The sequence below is a fragment of the Lynx rufus genome, unplaced genomic scaffold (genome assembly GCF_022079265.1).
Source record: "Lynx rufus isolate CCGP_SWC_20201006 ecotype Redwood Valley unplaced genomic scaffold, mLynRuf1.p SCAF_1, whole genome shotgun sequence".
Taxonomy (NCBI): Eukaryota; Metazoa; Chordata; class Mammalia; order Carnivora; family Felidae; genus Lynx; species Lynx rufus.
Window position 1 is genome coordinate 228,730,203 of NW_025814823.1, and position 18,337 is coordinate 228,748,539.

An 18,337-nucleotide genomic window follows, 5' to 3' on the forward strand; every position below is an offset into this window, starting at 1 on the left:
CCTGAGCCGAAGTCAGACGCTTAACTGACTGAGCCACCCAGGCGCCCCCGTTTTTTATTTTTTTGAGAAAGAGAGAGAGAGAGTGAGGGAGGAGGGGAGCAGCAGATAGAGAGGGAGAGAGAAAATCCCAAGCAGGCTCTGTGCTGTCAGTGCAGAGCCCGACTCGGGGCTTGAACTCCCGAACCGCGAGATCATGACCTGAGCCAAGATCAAGAGTGGGATGCTTAACCAACTTAGCCACCAGGCACCCTGAAAATGTTATTCAGATACCAACAGTACTTTGATACTGGTCTTTTAATTTGCTCATCTGCAAGGTGGGAAAGGATCAGTCCAGATGGCGTGCTAAATCTGCTTTGGCTATACCGCTTTATAACTGTGTGGTGTAACTAGTATACATTTTTTGTTATAAGAACACATCATTTTTACGAAGTATTACCTTAAAAATTGGAACTTACTTTTTCCGAAAGTAAGGGTTTCCAGAATGAAAGCAACGGTGTAAGTCTCAATCATCTTGAGAATTTATTTTGAATTATTCCTATTCCAACCATTTATTCATCAGAAGTACATTTACTCTGGTGCCATATTATCCAGGAACACATCTGTCCCCAACCCATTACAATCATTCTCTGTGGCCCATTGTACACTGTTAAAGCAGATAAGATATTCATGACACAGTTACTCTCTACAAAACAATGAATAATGCTTTGGTTGCAAGGAACACCCTTTCCTTCCCATAAATAGCTTCTCCCTAACTCTCTAGTGAATATCTTATTCTTTTGAGTTTGTTGGAAAATGGACGGTTTCCATAGAAATTGGTATGACATTTTTCAACACAATGCCACTGTCCTTAGGTCTTTACTCCCTGCCATTAAAGCAATCTGTTTTGATTTTGTGAGTTAATAATCTTATCAAAATTGCTTCAAGGCCACACTTACCTTCTTGGAAATATACTCAGATGGATTTGGCAAAAGATAGTAATTTAGTGGGGTCCATGGGGTACCTGGATAAAGTAGAGATTGGCTCAATAAATATCTTGAGTATTGTTATTTGTTCATGACCTGCTCTGTTCAGAAAAGGATTTTAAAGGTAACCAAATGCATTGGTTATATTCTTTTAAGAATTATACTTGGAACATATTTTCCCTGAAACATTTTAATAGATGGTGTTTATTGAACAGTATATTATATCCTATAAAGACTTTCTAACTCTTCCTCTGACTTAAAATATGACTGTTTACACATTTAGTTTTTCTGAGGTGAGCAACCATAACATTTTAAGGTGTCATTTATTTTATGGTACTGTGAGAGTTACATGAATCGCATGAGCTTAGGTAAATCAGCAGCAAGATAAGAGTCACTACCCAATGGAAATATTTGCTGTGGTTAGACTGACCAAAAATAAGTGATACAACACAGGATCCTTCAATGTGCTCAAAATGGATATAGATAATATACTGATTTATAGATGAGAACTCTTTAAACACATGTAGTGCTGCTGACATTTCTAGATAAATTCTCTCCTTGAAAGAGCTTGTGTGAACATCATGCACTTCTTAACATTGACAGTAGCTACTCATTTAGTGACCCTCTGCTCTGGTCTTGATCCCATTTCGTGTGCTTTACACATGTGTTTTCTGTCATTCTGTCATTCATTATTCCCAGCGTACATATATTGGCTTCATTATTCCCAGCGTACATATATTTGGCTTCATTATTCCCAGCGTACATATATTTGGAAACAGAGACACAGACAGATGAGCTACGTTGTCCCAGACCTTGGCCAGATGGGGCTAGGACAGAATTCAGCATCCTCCTGGGCCACACTTATATTGCTGATTCTCAAGTGTGTTTTTCTAAAATCATCTATTCCTTTATTAAATTTTAAAGCTTGTCCATTATGATGACACATTTCTGAGTTAAAAAAATGTCAAGGTTGTAAAATAGTTAAAATGAAAAGTGTAAGCAAAAGCTTTTGTAAATAGACTGTTTTAGAGTAAAGAAAGAAAAGTCTAGTAACTTTATATGTTTAATTTTAAAGGAGGTGCCTCATTGGACCTTAAAGCTTGTCCTCCTAAACCATCCAAATGGATCCTGGACATGACCTGGCTGAATTTAGTGGCACTCAGCAAACTTAGACAGTTTTCTGATGTCCTTGATCAGGTAACTTGTGCTTTGAATAAACTTATGGCTGTGTCACGGGGAGCAGCTTCCTGATTTATCACCAGCTACAGTATTTGCAGAAGAGAGATTTTTTCACTTTGTCACTCATACAATGGTATTACCAGTGTTTGACCTTGCTCATGCTCACTCAACTCTCTGATAAAGCGAACTCCACCCAAGTTTAACTACTATTGTCCTGTACCATATGTCAGTATCACCAACTGGAGATCCACAAGTGGGGAAACTGATAGATTTAATTAGATCATTAGATACAGTTAAGAGGAGATTGAATGGAAAAAAAAAATACAAGGAGCCTGTATCTAAATGCCTGCCCATTTGTCCTTGTCTCTCTTCTTCTTCCTCTCCTTGTCCTTCCACCATTATATTGCTTTAGCCAGGCATCTGGACTTACATCTAATGCCAGTGCTTGGCCCCTTATCTTTACAAGTTATCGTCCTTTCCCAATCAGCCAATTCCCTATGAATTGTGTATGTACTGGGATCATGGAAGTTGGGTCTGGAGAGTTCAGTTGAGACAAACCAGGAAACAGATTCTTAAAAATCAGAAGACCAGAGAGGTCACACTGACAGCAAGGTGGCTTTATTCAGCCATGAGTTGTAGGCTTTTTTATGACCAGAACCTGTGCTAAGGTTGGTTCTTCACTTTCCTCCCAGTTTAAGTTGACCAGAAGCTTAATGTTCAGCTTTTTAAAAATGCTTTGTATGTTTTTATGTATTTTTATGTTTTGGCCTATGTCTGGTGATCTGTGTTATTTCTACCATGTAGTGAAATAACTTTCATTTGGGAGGTTTTAATGCACTCTAGCTTATTCCCCTCGAAGGTGACTGCTAGTGACCTTTCCTGGACCGATATCTGTTCAGTAACAATTGCTGTCTTCTGGAGATTATCTTGTGCTGAAATCCCTCCATGTCATATAGTCTTTGATGACTGAGGGAAGTTATTGTTTTTTACTCTTATATGCTACTTTCTTTTTTTTTTTTTTAATTATTTTTTTTTCAACGTTTATTTATTTTTGGGACAGAGAGAGACAGAGCATGAACGGGCGAGGGGCAGAGAGAGAGGGAGACACAGAATCGGAAACAGGCTCCAGGCTCCGAGCCATCAGCCCAGAGCCCGGCGCGGGGCTCGAACTCACGGGCCGCGAGATCGTGACCTGGCTGAAGTCGGACGCTTAACCGACTGCGCCACCCAGGCGCCCCTATGATACTTTCTAAATACAGATCTGGAATGCCTTTTCCTTTGATTAGTCCTCCCAGAAATATACCAGGGGCTTTAATCGAAGGGAATATACCAGAGAACATAGGATTACATTTATCTTCAGATGTTGTTTGTTTGTTCTATTTTTTTGAGATGATTACCGACAGAATGCTTGTCTCTCTGTGAGTTTTTTAAGCTCTAAAGGATAATGGACTGTATTCTTTTCCTCTTTCTCAATTACCTATAGGAAACATGTGTATCATTATTCATTTGATGATGATATGAAATGGTATATTTCAAATTACTCTAGATTAATAGAATATTGACCAAAAAGCTTTTTGTTCAATAATAAACATGCATTAAATGTCTTCTTTTGTGCCAGGAGTGGTCCTGGGAAATGAAGAAGCATATGTGAATAACTAAATGAATTTGTTCTTGATCATGAGAGGATTTCATGGAGCAAATCAGATTTCCTTAAAATAATGAAAATGAGTTTTCATTGATTTCTTTATTCCTTACAAAATTGTTACCACAAAGGCATTAGAAGATATTAAACAAATCAAGACTCTCCCTACTTCAAAAACTAGCTGTAAGCTGGCATTAATACAGAGTGACTTTAGCGTAAATCACATTTGATTTTAGGCTTCCACACTTTTTGCTACTAGAATATAAAATAATCAAAAGGTCAAAGGATATCTTTCACACATGTCTGGAATGGTCAGAAGGTTTGATGAAAAATATCTGTGAACTGTTACTAAAAGATTTTCTTGTGCTGTGATGCAATTCTTATCCCCTGATATTTCAGATATCAAGAAATGAGAAAATGTGGAAAACTTGGTTCGATAAGGAAAACCCTGAGGAAGAACCCCTTCCAAATGCCTATGATAAATCTCTTGACTGCTTTAGACGTCTTCTCCTTATTAGATCCTGGTGTCCTGACAGAACCATTGCCCAGGTAAAAAGTACATATTAGAAAAAATAGGAGAATATATATTTTTTAAGATTTTTATTATTATTATTTTTAAGTAATCTCTGCACCTAGTGTGGGGCTTGAACCTACAACTCTGAGATTAAGAGTCACATGCTCCACTGACTGAGCCAGCCAGGCACACCTGGGAGAATATATATATATATATATATATATTTTTTTTTTTTTTTTTTTAATTTAAATTTTAGTTAACATACAGTGCAGTGTTGGTTTCTGGAGTAGAATTCAGTGATTCATCACTTACATATAATACCCAGTGCTCATCCCAACAAGTACCCTCCTTAATGCCCATCACCCATCTAGCCCATCGCCCACCCATCTCCTTCCGTCAACCCTCCATTTGTTCTCTAGAGTTAAGAGTCTCTTATGGTTTGCATCCCTCTCTCCTTTTTTTTCTTTTCCCCTTCCCATATGTTCATCTATTATCTTTCTTAAATTCCACATATGACTGAGATCGTGGTATTTGTCTTTCTCTGATTGACTTATTTCACTTAGCATATACACTCTAATTCCGTCCATATCATTGCAAATGGCAAGATTTCATTTTTTATGGCTGGGTAATATTATATTCTATTGTATATATGTACCACATCTCCTTTATCCATTCAGCAATTGATAGACATTTGGGCTCTTTCCACAGCTTGACCGTTGTTGATAATGCTGCTATAAATATTGGGGTGCATGTGTCCCTTTGAATCAGTATTTTTGTATCCTTTGGGTAAATACCTAGCAGTGCAACTGCTGGATCATAGGGTAGTTCTGTGTTTAACTTTTTGAGGAACCTCTAAACTGTTCTCCAGAGTGGCTGCATTCCCACCAACAGTGCAAGAGGGTCCTCCTTTCCCTAGGAGAATATTTTTAAGGAGAGTTTCCTTTGAAATATAAAGAAATGTTGAAAATTTTAATCCCAATGTGAATTTATTCTTCGAGTCTTCTTTGGAATTTTCTAGCAATACCTATGTGCAAAATGAAAAAATAAACAAATATAGCGAGGTGTACATTTGGGCTAAATGATTTACTAATCTTCTTTGTTCTAGATAGTACAAGAACGAATGAGAATGCCATGTTTTTAAGTTGTCACATAGGTATAACGTAAAGGTGATGTATTGCTCTTCCATACCATTTTTATATTAACTTAGACGTGATATGGCTGCTCCATTTTGTTAGTAGTAAAAGAACGTTTCTTTAAATAGGAATGATGAGAAGGCACTAGGAGGAGAGGCAGGTGAGAGGGTAGCACAGTATTCCCAAATCTATAGTTGTGATCCCAGAAAGTCTCACCAGCCCTGAGGCAGGAGTTGGCTTAAGATTCCTTGAATTTTACGTATGGTTTAAATGTGAATCCTGCCTCCAAAAGATCCATCTTTTCAAAGACCGTTAATTTGCTGGCCCACCATCATGGAAATGTCACTGCTAACAAGACCTGCGGTGTCCTGCCTTCACAGGAAAAACTCAGCTTGAATATTCAGCTCAGGTTGATTCCTTAGGTGCTTCTCCCAAGAAGCCATATAGTAAAAATAGGCTGGGTTTATAATGGGATGTAGGAAGTTCAGCGCTTCACTCTCCAGAGGGAGCATTAAAACCGTATGGAGTAACCATCTCCAAAATCCATGTAGGTGCCAAGGAATCATGAAAACAACTAGATTCAATGATTTATTGAGAAAAGAAAAATGAGTTTTGCAATGCAGGGCAACTGAGATCACCCTTTCTTCAGTTTTTCTTCTCAGCTTCATTACTTTTATCTTGCCCAAAAGAATTGTCAAACTGTTGCCTTAAGGACAATGTAGAAAGTTCAAGTCGTTCGTTTCTTTCTTTCTTTCTTTCTTTCTTTCTTTCTTTCTTTCTTCCTTCCTTCCTTCCTTCCTTCCTTCCTTCCTTTCTTTCTTTCTTTCTTTCTTTCTTTCCTTCCTTCTTTTTCTTTCTTTCTCTTTCTTTCTTCCTCCTTCCCTCCCTTTCTTCCCCTCTTTCTCACTTCCTTCCTCCCCTCTTTCCCTCCTCCCTCCCTCCTTCTCTTTCTTTATTACTTCCTCTACTTTCTCCCTCCCTCTCCTTTCATTCTCTCCCTCCCTTTCTCTCTTCCTTCCTTTTTACCCCCTCATGTAACATTTTATTTGGTTCAGTGCTAAAATTTAAGTCTACAAGCTCCTTTGTAACTTTGTCATCTTCATCCTGGCGTCTGCCATCTATAGGCTGGGCACAGCCATGGCTTCCTAACTGGAAGCCTTCTTGCTTGCTCCTTCTTGCCCACCCTAGTCAATCCTGTATGTTCTAGAAGAAATGGAAATAAGATATTCTATTCCTTGGCTTTTAAAGTCTTTCAGTGCTTTCCCATGGCCCCTATGATAACACCCAAGTCTTAAGATCTAGAAGTCCTCTCTGGAAAAATGTTTTCTCCTCTGAAATTCTTATGCTCACATTATATTCCTTTTGTGATTTTCAACCAGACACCTTCTTGGGAAGCATATTAGAAGGTCTACAGTGTGGGTACATTCAGTCCCCATTTCCCATAAGCAGCATCAGGCTTGTTCTTGGTATTTCAGCTGAGTGTGACTGCCCATGTCAGGGGACATTTGAGGGCCTGGTTGCAAAACCATTGCACTCTCAGAGGATGTCACATGGTACATACACATTTATGTCTCAAAAGCACCCAGAAAAGAACAGGTGCAGAGGTGTGATTGACCATTTTTAAGCTCAGAGACGTAGGGTGTGGCAATCACTTTGAGAATGGATAGAGCATAGCTAGATATTCAAAATGGAGGAAGAGCCTGTATTACTGACTGAAATCAAACTTTGGATGTTTTTAAGTCAAAAACAATGGTTTAACCAGTACCACCCTTACTTTGGTCCAGGTCTATCTGAAGCCTCTCTGATTTAAGGGAAACTCTACCTACAACTGTTTTGTGTTTCTCTGGGAATGAAAGTGGGGTCCTACTAAGGTCCACCTCACCAAGACTCACTTTGCCCTTCACCTGGAAAAGTTACAGTTCATGTTGTACCCACACCTGGGCTCTGCTTATTATGTGAGAGCAATTCTTCTGGGGAATCCCACCGGGGATAAAAACGTGGGTCTTACTCTAATGGGGTGGGAGAAGATAACAGAATGGAAGGAAGTTTTTCTTTGAGGGCACCCAATTTTTACCAGAGGGAGAATATAGACTAAAGGTCATACTCACAATAGTATTTTATCGAACATAACTATTTTACCTTATTTGAAAAGAGACTGTGTTGTTAGTCAAAATATTTATGTATGGTTGATAAGTTGACATAGCCTGTGATACTGCAAGCATGTATTTCAGTCAAACCAAAATTAACGGTAAGGGAGATAAGCCAAAAATGGAAAGATATGACAATGATTAGGAGAACAATTATGGACTAAATCTTTAAAACATTAATTCATTCATTCAGGGAGTGTCTAATGTATTTCATTCAATAAGAAGTCATTCAGTAGTTATCTATTGATAAGTATCCATTAAACCCCAGACATTGTGCTGCTTACTTGATTATTGGAATGCACATGCATTTCTCTTAAAGCATCCTAAAGAATACAGTTGCCTAATATTTTACATTTTTTAATGTACCAGGAAGTAGCCAGCGTATTGAACCAGGTTCCAGACAAGGAGTCCACCAACTTGGGTTCTGGTCTTTGAACTGTGCGATGTGTGTTGGCAAATAACACAGCCCCTCCACCTATGGAGTGGAGATAGAACAAGAAAAATGTCTATGTCCTGTTTCCCTAAGCAGAATTTCTCTGGGCATCAAGATAATCTATAAAAATGAACTTTGGAAGCCACAGTGCATCAGACACATGAAGGGGATAGAGCCACTTTTTGTGACTCCTGTACTGTCTTTGACAGGCCCGCAAGTACATCATGGACTCCATGGGAGAGAAGTATGCGGAAGGTGTTATCCTGGACTTGGAAAAGACGTGGGAGGAATCTGATCCGCGGACACCACTCATCTGTCTCCTGTCTATGGGCTCAGATCCCACGGATTCCATCATTGCCCTGGGGAAGAGATTAAAAATAGACACTCGTTATGTGTCCATGGGCCAGGGCCAGGAGGTCCATGCCCGCAGGCTCTTACAACAGACCATGGCGAATGTGAGGCCAAATGTCTACTCTTATGTTGTTGATATTGCAGGTTGTAGAATAGCAATGCAGAAAAGAACTTGAGCATCAATAAGAATTTAAATTTATGTACTGTGTGTTATTCACTAAAGAGGGAAAAGTATAATATCTATTAGGAAATTTTCATGGAAAAATTAGATATAATTTAAGACTTTTTCTGCTGAACCTTGACTTAGCCAACCAGAGCATGTTATTTCCCAACCAGTTTGCATAATGCTAAGCCCCACTCCAGATCTCGAACCCTCAGTGGGGTCTATAGCCCCCAACTCTGCCTCCACCCTATGCTCCGGCCCTTCCAGCTCTGCTCTTGGAATCCCCACATTCCAGAATCCACCATACCATGCCTTTCTTGAGTTCCAGAATGCATAATCTATGCCCTGGAGTCCCCCATGCCTGGCCCAGGTTTCAGAGGCCAGGAATCTGCCATTACCCTGCAGTGGTACCAGAGGTTTTAGGAAACCTGGCTTGTCACCTTGCAGGCGGGGCTCCTAGAACCCTCTGATGCTTGCAAATTCTGTAGCATGCAGAGCATGCCATACTCAGGCCTCACGTGGGGGCCACCGTATGGTAATCTTGCAAATGGGATAGCCACACCCAGAGCTGGGGCACTTTCAGGGACTTAAATTAACTGAATGCTCAAGGTCCTTCTTCCATTTCGTCTCTAGAATTCCATCTCCAGGACAGGGCACTCATGTGTTTACTCTGGTCTGGCATGTCCAGCTCTGCCTGTAGGATCCCTCACCCCTGCTCCCCTCTTCTTCCACGCTTTGACCAAGCAGGGAGGGCAGAAGCACTTGGCTTCTCATTCCTCCTGGAGAACGTGCAGTTGTGGTCTAGATGCCTTTCTGGCTTTTTTTTAGACCAGCCCTACTCCTTCTTCTCTGAGTCTGAGCTCTTTCCCATATCTCAAAACTCTTTCGGTACCCTCCAGGGAATTCCCCTGCTGACAACATAACTGGCTGTCTTCACGCCATCGCCAACCCCCATCGCCAGGCCAACCACGAAACCACTGGGTTCTAGGTCCTGGCCGCTCAGTCTAGACCCTTATTGCTCTGCTGCATCCTGGTCCATTTCCTCCGGTCTAGACCTGAACCTACTGGGTTCTGGAACCCCCACATTTACCTTGCACCTCTTCTATTCCCAAATTGTGCCCGGCCCCTGCTTTGGTGAAGGTTCGGGATGGGAAGTGGGTGCTCACATATGCTGTGCTACGTCTGAGCATTTGGTCTGCAGTTGGGAGGGCACAGTGTGCCCAGAGATGAAAACACGCATCTACATTTAAGAATGCCTGGCCTCTCCCTCCTCTTGGCCTCCTCTCCTCTCTTCCCTCCCTTCTTTTCCCTTCCTCTGTTCCTCCCTCCGCATATTACTATGCTTAGAACAAAAACACCGACACTATTTCACTCTAATTTAAAATAAATAGGTGTTTAATAAATACAGTTTCAGGAAACTAAATTAGAGTATAAATGGAATAATTCAGTTTATCCATGTTTTCTGTTTAGTAGTTTAGTTTGAAGTAGAAGAAAAAAATCTTTATTATTATTATTAGTGTGATTATACATTGTCAGAGGTTACAGTTTTTTTAAAAGTTTTGTAAGAAAGGCTTGAGGTGGAGCCCCTGGCTGGCTCAGTCAGTAGACCGTGTAACTCTTGATCTTGGGGTTGTGGGTTCGAGCCCTATGTTGGATGTAGAGATTAGTTAAAGCATAAAATATATTTTTTTAATTTTTAACGTTTATTTTTGAGAGACAGAGAGACAGAGTGTAGGCAGAGAAGGGGCAGAGGAGAGGAAGACGCAGAATTGGAAGCAGACTTCAGGCTCTGCACTAGCAGCACAGAGGCTGATGTGGGGCTCGAGCCCACAAACCGTGAGACCATGACCTGAGCCAAAGTCAGACACTCAACTGACTGAGCCACCCACATGCTCCAAAACATAAAAATAACATAAAATAAATAACATGTTAATAAAAAAAGAAAAAGGAAGGTTTGAGGCAATATGACAGGCAACATGGATGATCCACTCAGTAAGAAGAACACAAAACACTTAATACAGAATGTGGCAATTCCCAAGAAACAGACTCAGCTAACAGATTCCATGGGGAGGGTTGAAACAGCAAAGTTCTCAGATTCCCCTACACGCTGGCTGACAGAAAGCAGCTCAACCCTTTCTGTGGTTGTTATGTTTTACATTTAATTTTTTAAAAATTGTGAACAGTGCCAATTACATTTTTCAAGGGACCAACAATAGTTTCCTTATTCAGCAGCACTCTATATTCCTCAAGAAAATATAAGGGGATATGTGAAATTTCAGAGCAATCAGTTTTATACTAAGATGTTAGATTTGGTGCTTGGTTTATTTCTTGGAAAGAGAAATAACTCAGGCTGCACTAGTCAAACCTAAATGATCTGAAGTTACAGTCAAGAAAATAACTCCAGATTATGATCTGAATATTATAGATCATTTTAGCCAAACCGTTCTATAGATTAGATATTGAATAAATTATGACTACGTGAACTAAATTATTGCCTCTGTTGCTTTATGCAAGGAATATTCTTTTTTTTATTTAAAATTTTTTAAGTGTTTGTTCATTTTTTGAGAGACAGAGACAGAGCATGAGTGTGTGTGTGTGGTGGGGGGGGGGTGGTGGCAGGCAGAGAGAGAGACACACACAGAATCTGAAGCAGGCTCTAGGCTCTGAGCTGCCAGCACAGAGCCCAACGCAGGGCTTGAACTCATGGACTGTGAGATCATGACCTGAGCCGAAGTCGGACACCAAACTGACCGAGTCACCCAGGCGCTCCTATACAAGGAATATTCTTATGCTCATAAAATGCGTTATACAAAAGTAGGGCTTTTTGTGTTCTAAGGCTCTTGTCCTTAGAGTGGTCAGATTCCCCAGAGAAGGTTTTCCCACTGTTTAGAGGGTATATGCCCTACTGCCAGTATTCTGGGAACTCCACGGGAGAAGGGAGGTAATAGGCCTCAAAACTGAGTAGGTAAGTGTTCTTTCACCTGTCTTCATTGAGGTTCCTAGACCCTTCATGTGCGGATGTCCTCCAGTCTGGACCCTGTCTATTTTGCCCCCTAAAAAAATCAGCTTTCTCTTTTTCTTTGGCAGAGGCTCTTGTGTGAGCCCGTCTTTTCCATTTCCAGAGGGACATCTTAGCACCTACTCTTGAGTGTTTGATGTTATGTGGCATAAATCAGGTTACGTCTCAGGTTTCCTTGAATGCTACTTGAGGATTCAGCTTTGAGTCTGCTTTAAATGTTACTGATAGTCTCCACCCTCACTGTCCTTGTACTTAAGAGTTCATGCCTTTAAAAATGTCTGTTTGAAGGGGTGCCTGGGTGGCTCAGTCGGTTAAGCGTCCGACTTCAGCTCAGGTCATGATCTCACAGTTTGTGAGTTCGAGCTCTGCATAGGGCTCTGTGCTCACAGCTCAGAGCCTGGAGCCTCTCTCAGATTCTGTGTCTCAGTCTCTCTCTGCCCCTCCCCGACTTGTGCTCCGTCTCTCTCTGTCTCTCAAAAATAAATAAAAATGTAAAACATAAATGTTCATTTGTTGTACTTCTCACGGAACATGGGAGGAGGCTGAGCTAAATGGATGCTTTCATCCAACCATCTGTACACGGCAGTGCTGTTACCTCTTTTGAGGCCTCACTGTGTTTTTTTTTCACAGCTCCTACCATACATTATCACTGCAGTTGGCATGCTGGTATGTTGAGGGACAGGAAAAATACACTTATCTCAACTAAACGTAATTGTATCCATAGATTTTTATCTGGATTAATTTAGTGCTTCTCTGTTAAATTTTAATTACTCAATTTCTAAAGGATGTCTTAGTTTGAATCTCTGGGTGAAGCATGAAATAGCCTAATTTCCATTTATTCTTGTTGACTTAGGGGGGATGGGCACTTCTGCAGAACTGCCATCTGGGGCTCGATTTCATGGATGAGCTAATGGACATAATTATAGAAACCGAGATCGTACATGAGGCTTTCCGCCTATGGATGACCACCGAAGTTCATAAGCACTTTCCCATTACGCTCCTTCAGATGTCCATTAAATTTGCCAATGAGCCTCCACAGGGCCTCCGGGCAGGATTGAAAAGAACATACGGTGGTGAGTTGAGGAATACTTCCAAGTTTACGGGAGTTTTTGTGCTTCAGTTGTTTGCTTAAAGAAACGATAAAAACAATTAGCGACGATAGAGTTATAGCAGATTGTACTGTTACTTAACCTGATGAGGAGAGAACAGCACTCTTTGTCATGCGCCATGTGGAACATGCTCTCGTGGCATGAGGGAGTCAGCTCGTGCTTAGCCCTTTTCTATTTTTTCTGTTTTTCCACGTTACTCTGCTTTGGCCGGTGCCGTTCTCCAGCTGGACACCTGCCTTTTTATGGCAACATAATTTTGTCATTTATGGTCTTCATGCTCCATATGTAAAGTTGGCCAGTAGCCTTTCCAGGAGGAGAGGCTGAATTAAAGTTATGACCTGCCTCCATCACATGAAGCCGTCTGAACAATGTACAGGTTTTTTTTGGAGTTGCTAACAAGGCTCAAACTTCTGTCAACCTATAAGATAATGTGGGGATAAAATAGATGTGGAAGGATGAGGGCAGTAAAACAACAAAATTCTAAATAAAAAGTGTACAAATATATATATATATATATATATATATATATATATATGTATATATATAAAATAATTGTAGTTATTTGGGGAATATACTCAGCGTGTAGTAGGCTTCTATATACACCATTTTAATTAATAGTAAATTGTTAGTAGTGTATACAGAAGCCCATTGCAACCCGAGTACATGCTCCTAATAATAATAAAAATAGGCGCGCCTGGGTGGCTCAGTCGGTTAAGCGTCCGACTTCAACTCAGGTCATAATCTCACAGTCCATGAATTGGAGCCTCGCATCGGGCTCTGTGCTGACGGCTCGGAGCCTGGAGCCTGCTTCGGATTCTGTGTCTCCCTCTCTCTCTCTGCCCCTCCCCTGCTCATGCTCTCTCTCTGTCTCAAATATAAATAAAAACATTAAAAATTTTTTTAAATAAAAAAATAATAAAATTATTAGTAGTAGCAATTTAAATAATAGTGGTAGTATTTATTTTACTGCCCTCATTCTTCTACCTCTAGTTTACCCCCACATTATCTTGTCAGATTGGCAGGCACTTGATCCATGTTAGCAAGCCCCCGGCCACCTCCCCCAATCTCTTTGCAGGTATTTCAGAGAAAGATACCATCTGGACACCCAAAGGTTAATTATACTTGTTGTATGAATGTGATAAAAATAATTCAAGGTAAGTGAAGTTTATTATCAGAAATGTACAAAAATGATTAATAGCGTATAAATGTAATAAAAAAAGAAAGATGTGTGAGTGATGGTACATTTTTTCACCCCACCGACCACGCCAGGTGTGAGTCAAGACCTGCTGGATGTGAGCGCTGTGGCCCATTGGAAGCCCATGCTGTATGCCGTGGCTTTCCTGCACTCTACAGTCCAGGAGAGAAGGAAGTTTGGTCCCCTGGGGTGGAACATCCCCTATGAATTTAATCAAGCCGACTTTAATGCCACTGTGCAGTTCATCCAAAACCACTTAGATGACATGGAAGTCAAAAAGGTACTCTGTGCCCTCCATCTCATGCCACTCGCGATCGTGAGCGTAGGTGCCTGTGCCTGCCCAGCTTTGGGATTGATCTTGTAAGAGTGATGATCTTGTGTGGTTGCAGACATATCTCTAAGTCATGGCAACTGGATCACACTTGCCTCTTGATTTCAGATGAAAAAAAAATGAACCAATTTTGATTATGTTATTATTTCTCAAAACCAAGTTGAAATTACATGTAAGACAACTTGAAAAGCTCTACTGAGGGGGGAAATGGCTGAGAAAAGTTGTTTTCTAAAATCCTAAAAAATGAAAATTAAAGCCTAGATAATTTTTGAAGCATGTGCCTTTTAAAGAGCTCCCTCAATCTTCTCAAAAACTATCTTCTTTTTTTCTGTTGAACTTAAAGTATGAAAGCATATAGATGCACCAAAGGAGTCTATTTTAAATCACGAGCATGAGATTTGAGTAATGCTCAGGTTTGTCTGTGTAGATTTCTTCCTGCACATTTAACATTGCTAATAAAGAAGGAACAACTGGCATCGATGACCACAAATACGTAGACGTTCCTTGGTGGGGAAAACCAGGATGAGACCATAGTTGTACACAGCTTTTCTGTAAATTCCCTCAGGGCGTCTCCTGGACCACCGTCCGCTACATGATAGGAGAGATCCAATATGGGGGCAGAGTCACTGATAACTACGATAAGAGATTGCTGACCACGTTTGCTAAGGTCTGGTTCAGTGAAAATATGTTTGGATCAGATTTCAGCTTTTACCAAGGATATAATATTCCCAAATGCAACACCGTGGACAACTATCTTCAATATATCCAGGTTTGTCAACGCAGCCTTTTGACCATTTGGATATTTATTTACACTGCAAATACTGCTTTTGAAATAATTTTTAATGGTGATACATACTCTCACTGTAGGTGCTTCCTTCCTATGTTTCTATTCACCTAACGGTTAAAATGTTTATATTTGTTCTGAGTGTGTATTTTGTGTGAATGCCCTCCCTCCCTTCTCATTTATTCCTCAGTGAGGAAGATTCTTTGGGGATAGGATAGGCCGGGCAGATTTTGAACTAGGGAAACCACACAAATCCCCTGGAGCTCTCCACTGTGGGATGTGAGACTTCAGGCACCTGTAATGACTCATCCTGAGACCTCTGTTCCTTAATCCTGGCCCAGTGGAGGGCCTATGAGTATGTTCAGGAACCTGCTTTCCATAAGCACTTCCTGTCTCAACCTGGGCACTGGTGACGTTCAGGGTGGGATTCTTCTTTGCGGTGGGGTATAACCATATAGAGTGGTTAGCAGCATTCCTGGCCTCCCCCCACTAGCTGTCAGTAGCACCCCCACCCAGTTGTGACAATCAAAAATGTCTCCAGACATTGTCCCCTGGGGGTGGCATCTCCCCAGGCTGAAGAGTACTGCTCTCAGAAGGAATAAGGTAGATTGTGACTGGAAATTTAGGGGAAAAGATCTGATTTGTGTTTCAAGGTGACTACATTTTCTGTCTCTATGCCTTGAATGCTTTAGATCATTATGTAGAATTCTCTTTTGCATCTATCTGCGATTTATCTCCAACTGAACAAACTGGAACACGACAGCCCCAAAGGGCTAAATTTATCAGTACATTTAGAGGTTCTGTGATTTATGTATGTAATGAGTTTATCATATATTATCACCTCTACACTTTTACTAATTCACATCAGAAAATATATTTGTTTTAACTGTACTATATATGTCTTTAAATCATCAGCACTGAATAGGAAAGTGCCTATGAAGATATAAATTTAGATATGCCCGTACATATCTTTATTTACATATACCTCATTGCCCAGTGAACTTGAGGCTGTTCATAAAAGACATTATGTAAAAAGGAATAAAATAATGGAGGAGAGTGCAGGAACAATATGAAGAAGACAATAATAAAGTTTAGGATAATATTCACATGTAGAAACAAATATCAAATTGTAGGTACATTTTCTTTCTTTCAAATAGCTGAGTTCTTTGCCCGCTTTTTCTGCTTCTGATTGTCTCTTGCGGTCTCTGCATTTTTAAAAAATGTTTATTTTTGATACAGAGAGAGAGAGAGAGAGAGAGAGAGAGAGAGCGTGAGTGGAGGAGGGGCAGAGAGAGAGAGGGAGACACAGAATCTGAAACAGGCTCTAGGCTCTGAGCTGTCAGCACAGAGCCCGATGCGGGGCTCGAACCTACAAACTGTGAGATCATGACCTGAGCCGAAATCGGTCGCTCAACCGACTGAGCCACCCAGGCGCACCCCCTGCACCAACTTTTTTTTTTTTTTTAAAACTGTTTATCTATGTCTCTGCTTTTCCCTCGGACTTGGTTGCTCTCAATATTCCTCTTTGTTCCTAGTCCTCGTCTTTCTCCCTGGGACAGTACAGTTCCTGCTGTCAGCCTTCTTTGGGCCATAATTGCTAAAACTGTCATTGTCTGGCATCTCAAAAAACATAGTTACTGTTAGTTGTACCACATTTATTTAAATGATTGGTTCGAATTAAATCAGACCTTCAGAAAACAAAGTACTAATCCGTAGCTCCCTTTTCTTATTTCACATATTCTAAAATAAGACAGTGTCTCTTTGATTACATTTGCCTGAGGTACAGCATTAGAGAACCATCAACTTACTATGTTTCTCATCGTTCATCTTCTTTTGAGGCAACTTTTGATTCTTTTCTGGAGAAAGTATTGAGATTGTAGCCTGACACAAATACGAGATCATGTAACTACTCGGCTTTTTGGGGAGGAGATTACTTTATGTTCTTTCTTTATTTTAAAATTCAAATATAGTTGACACGCAATGTTACATTACCTACCTTAATAAAACCTACCTACCTTAATAAAAACATTTGTTTCTTAAGACGGTATAATTTACCTGGTGTTCATGTCGGCCGTCTGGGCTTCCCTGGGGTCTTTGTTGCTCAGAGCCTGCCTTCCTGCGACAGCCCCGAGGTGTTCGGGCTGCATCCCAATGCCGACATTACCTACCAGAGCAAGCTGGCCAAGGATGTGCTGGACACCATCCTCAGCATCCAACCCAAGGACAGCTCTGGTGGCGGGGATGAGACCCGGGAGGCCGTGGTGGCCCGGCTCGCTGACGATATGCTCGACAAGCTACCCCCAGACTATGGCCCATTTGAGGTGAGTTGATGACATCCTGGCAAGATGTCAATGGTGGATGTGTCTGTCTTGTTGGGGGAGTGAGGAATAAGGAAGGAGGGCAAAGAGTGATTTTTCTGAAAGTGAAAGAATATTTAAAAACTCACTTCCTGAAGAACCAGCAAAAGAAGTTTTTATTTTTTATTTTTACTTATTTTGTTAAAGAAGTCTTTAATTTTTTTTTAACACTTACTCATTTTTGAGAGACAGAGAGAAACAGAGTGTGAGTGGGGAAGGGGCAGAGAGAGAGGGAGACACAGAATCAGAAGCAGGCTCCAGGCTCCGAGCTGTCAGCACAGAGCCCGATGTGGGAGTTGAACACACGGACTGCGAGATCCTGACCTGAGCTGAAGTCAGACGCTTAACTGACTGAGCCACCCGGGTGCCCCAAAGTTTTTAAATCTATAAATGTAATCACTTCAAAGTATAAATGATAAAAGAAACCTGACAAGAATGTTGATGTTCATAACTAGGTTTTAAGTATGTACCAATGGTTTAGGATTGTTTTTCTAGAACTTTCCCTTGAGGTGCTTCACATTATCATTTGTTCAAAGGAAAGTAATGTATTTTTAGAGTAAAGCACCTGATCATTTATTTTTTTATTTGAGAGAGGGGGGGAGGAGAGGGAGAGAGAGCATGAGTGGGGAAAAGGGGCTGAGGGAGAAAGAGAGAGAATATCAAGCAGGCTCCATGCTCAGTGTGGAGCTCAATCCCATGACCCTGGCATCTTGACCTGGGCCCAGAGCAAGAGTCAGATGCTCAACCAACTGAGCCACCCAGGCACCTCAAGCACCTGATCATTAAAAAAAAATGTTGTATAACATAATGCACACCTTAAAATTCCGGGCTTCTTAATTTCAGGGAGCCTGTATTTATATCATTAATGCATTGCAGCTTCACAGGTTTTGAAAATTAATTTGTCTTTTTAAGATGTAAGTAACTTGTAAGCAAAATTTATGAGTAGGAAAGTTAATTTTTTAGGCAGTTTAGCAAACGTTACTGAAAACATTTACCCTGAAGACATTTTTAAATCTTG

The 18,337-nt window shown here is 40.7% G+C and overlaps 1 protein-coding gene across 1 annotated transcript in view; it reads left to right on the top strand.

Moving 5' to 3' along the window:
* The window catches only part of DNAH5 (dynein axonemal heavy chain 5), a 231,275-nt gene that overhangs the window by 199,407 nt on the left and 13,531 nt on the right, over positions 1-18,337 (top strand). Inside the window, exons 69-75 of the mRNA XM_047077331.1 lie at positions 2,038-2,159; positions 4,183-4,332; positions 8,220-8,465; positions 12,397-12,616; positions 13,922-14,127; positions 14,744-14,947; positions 17,068-17,283. Of these exons, the coding sequence (XP_046933287.1) occupies positions 2,038-2,159; positions 4,183-4,332; positions 8,220-8,465; positions 12,397-12,616; positions 13,922-14,127; positions 14,744-14,947; positions 17,068-17,283 (1,364 nt within the window). The remainder of the gene's footprint in view (positions 1-2,037; positions 2,160-4,182; positions 4,333-8,219; positions 8,466-12,396; positions 12,617-13,921; positions 14,128-14,743; positions 14,948-17,067; positions 17,284-18,337) is intronic.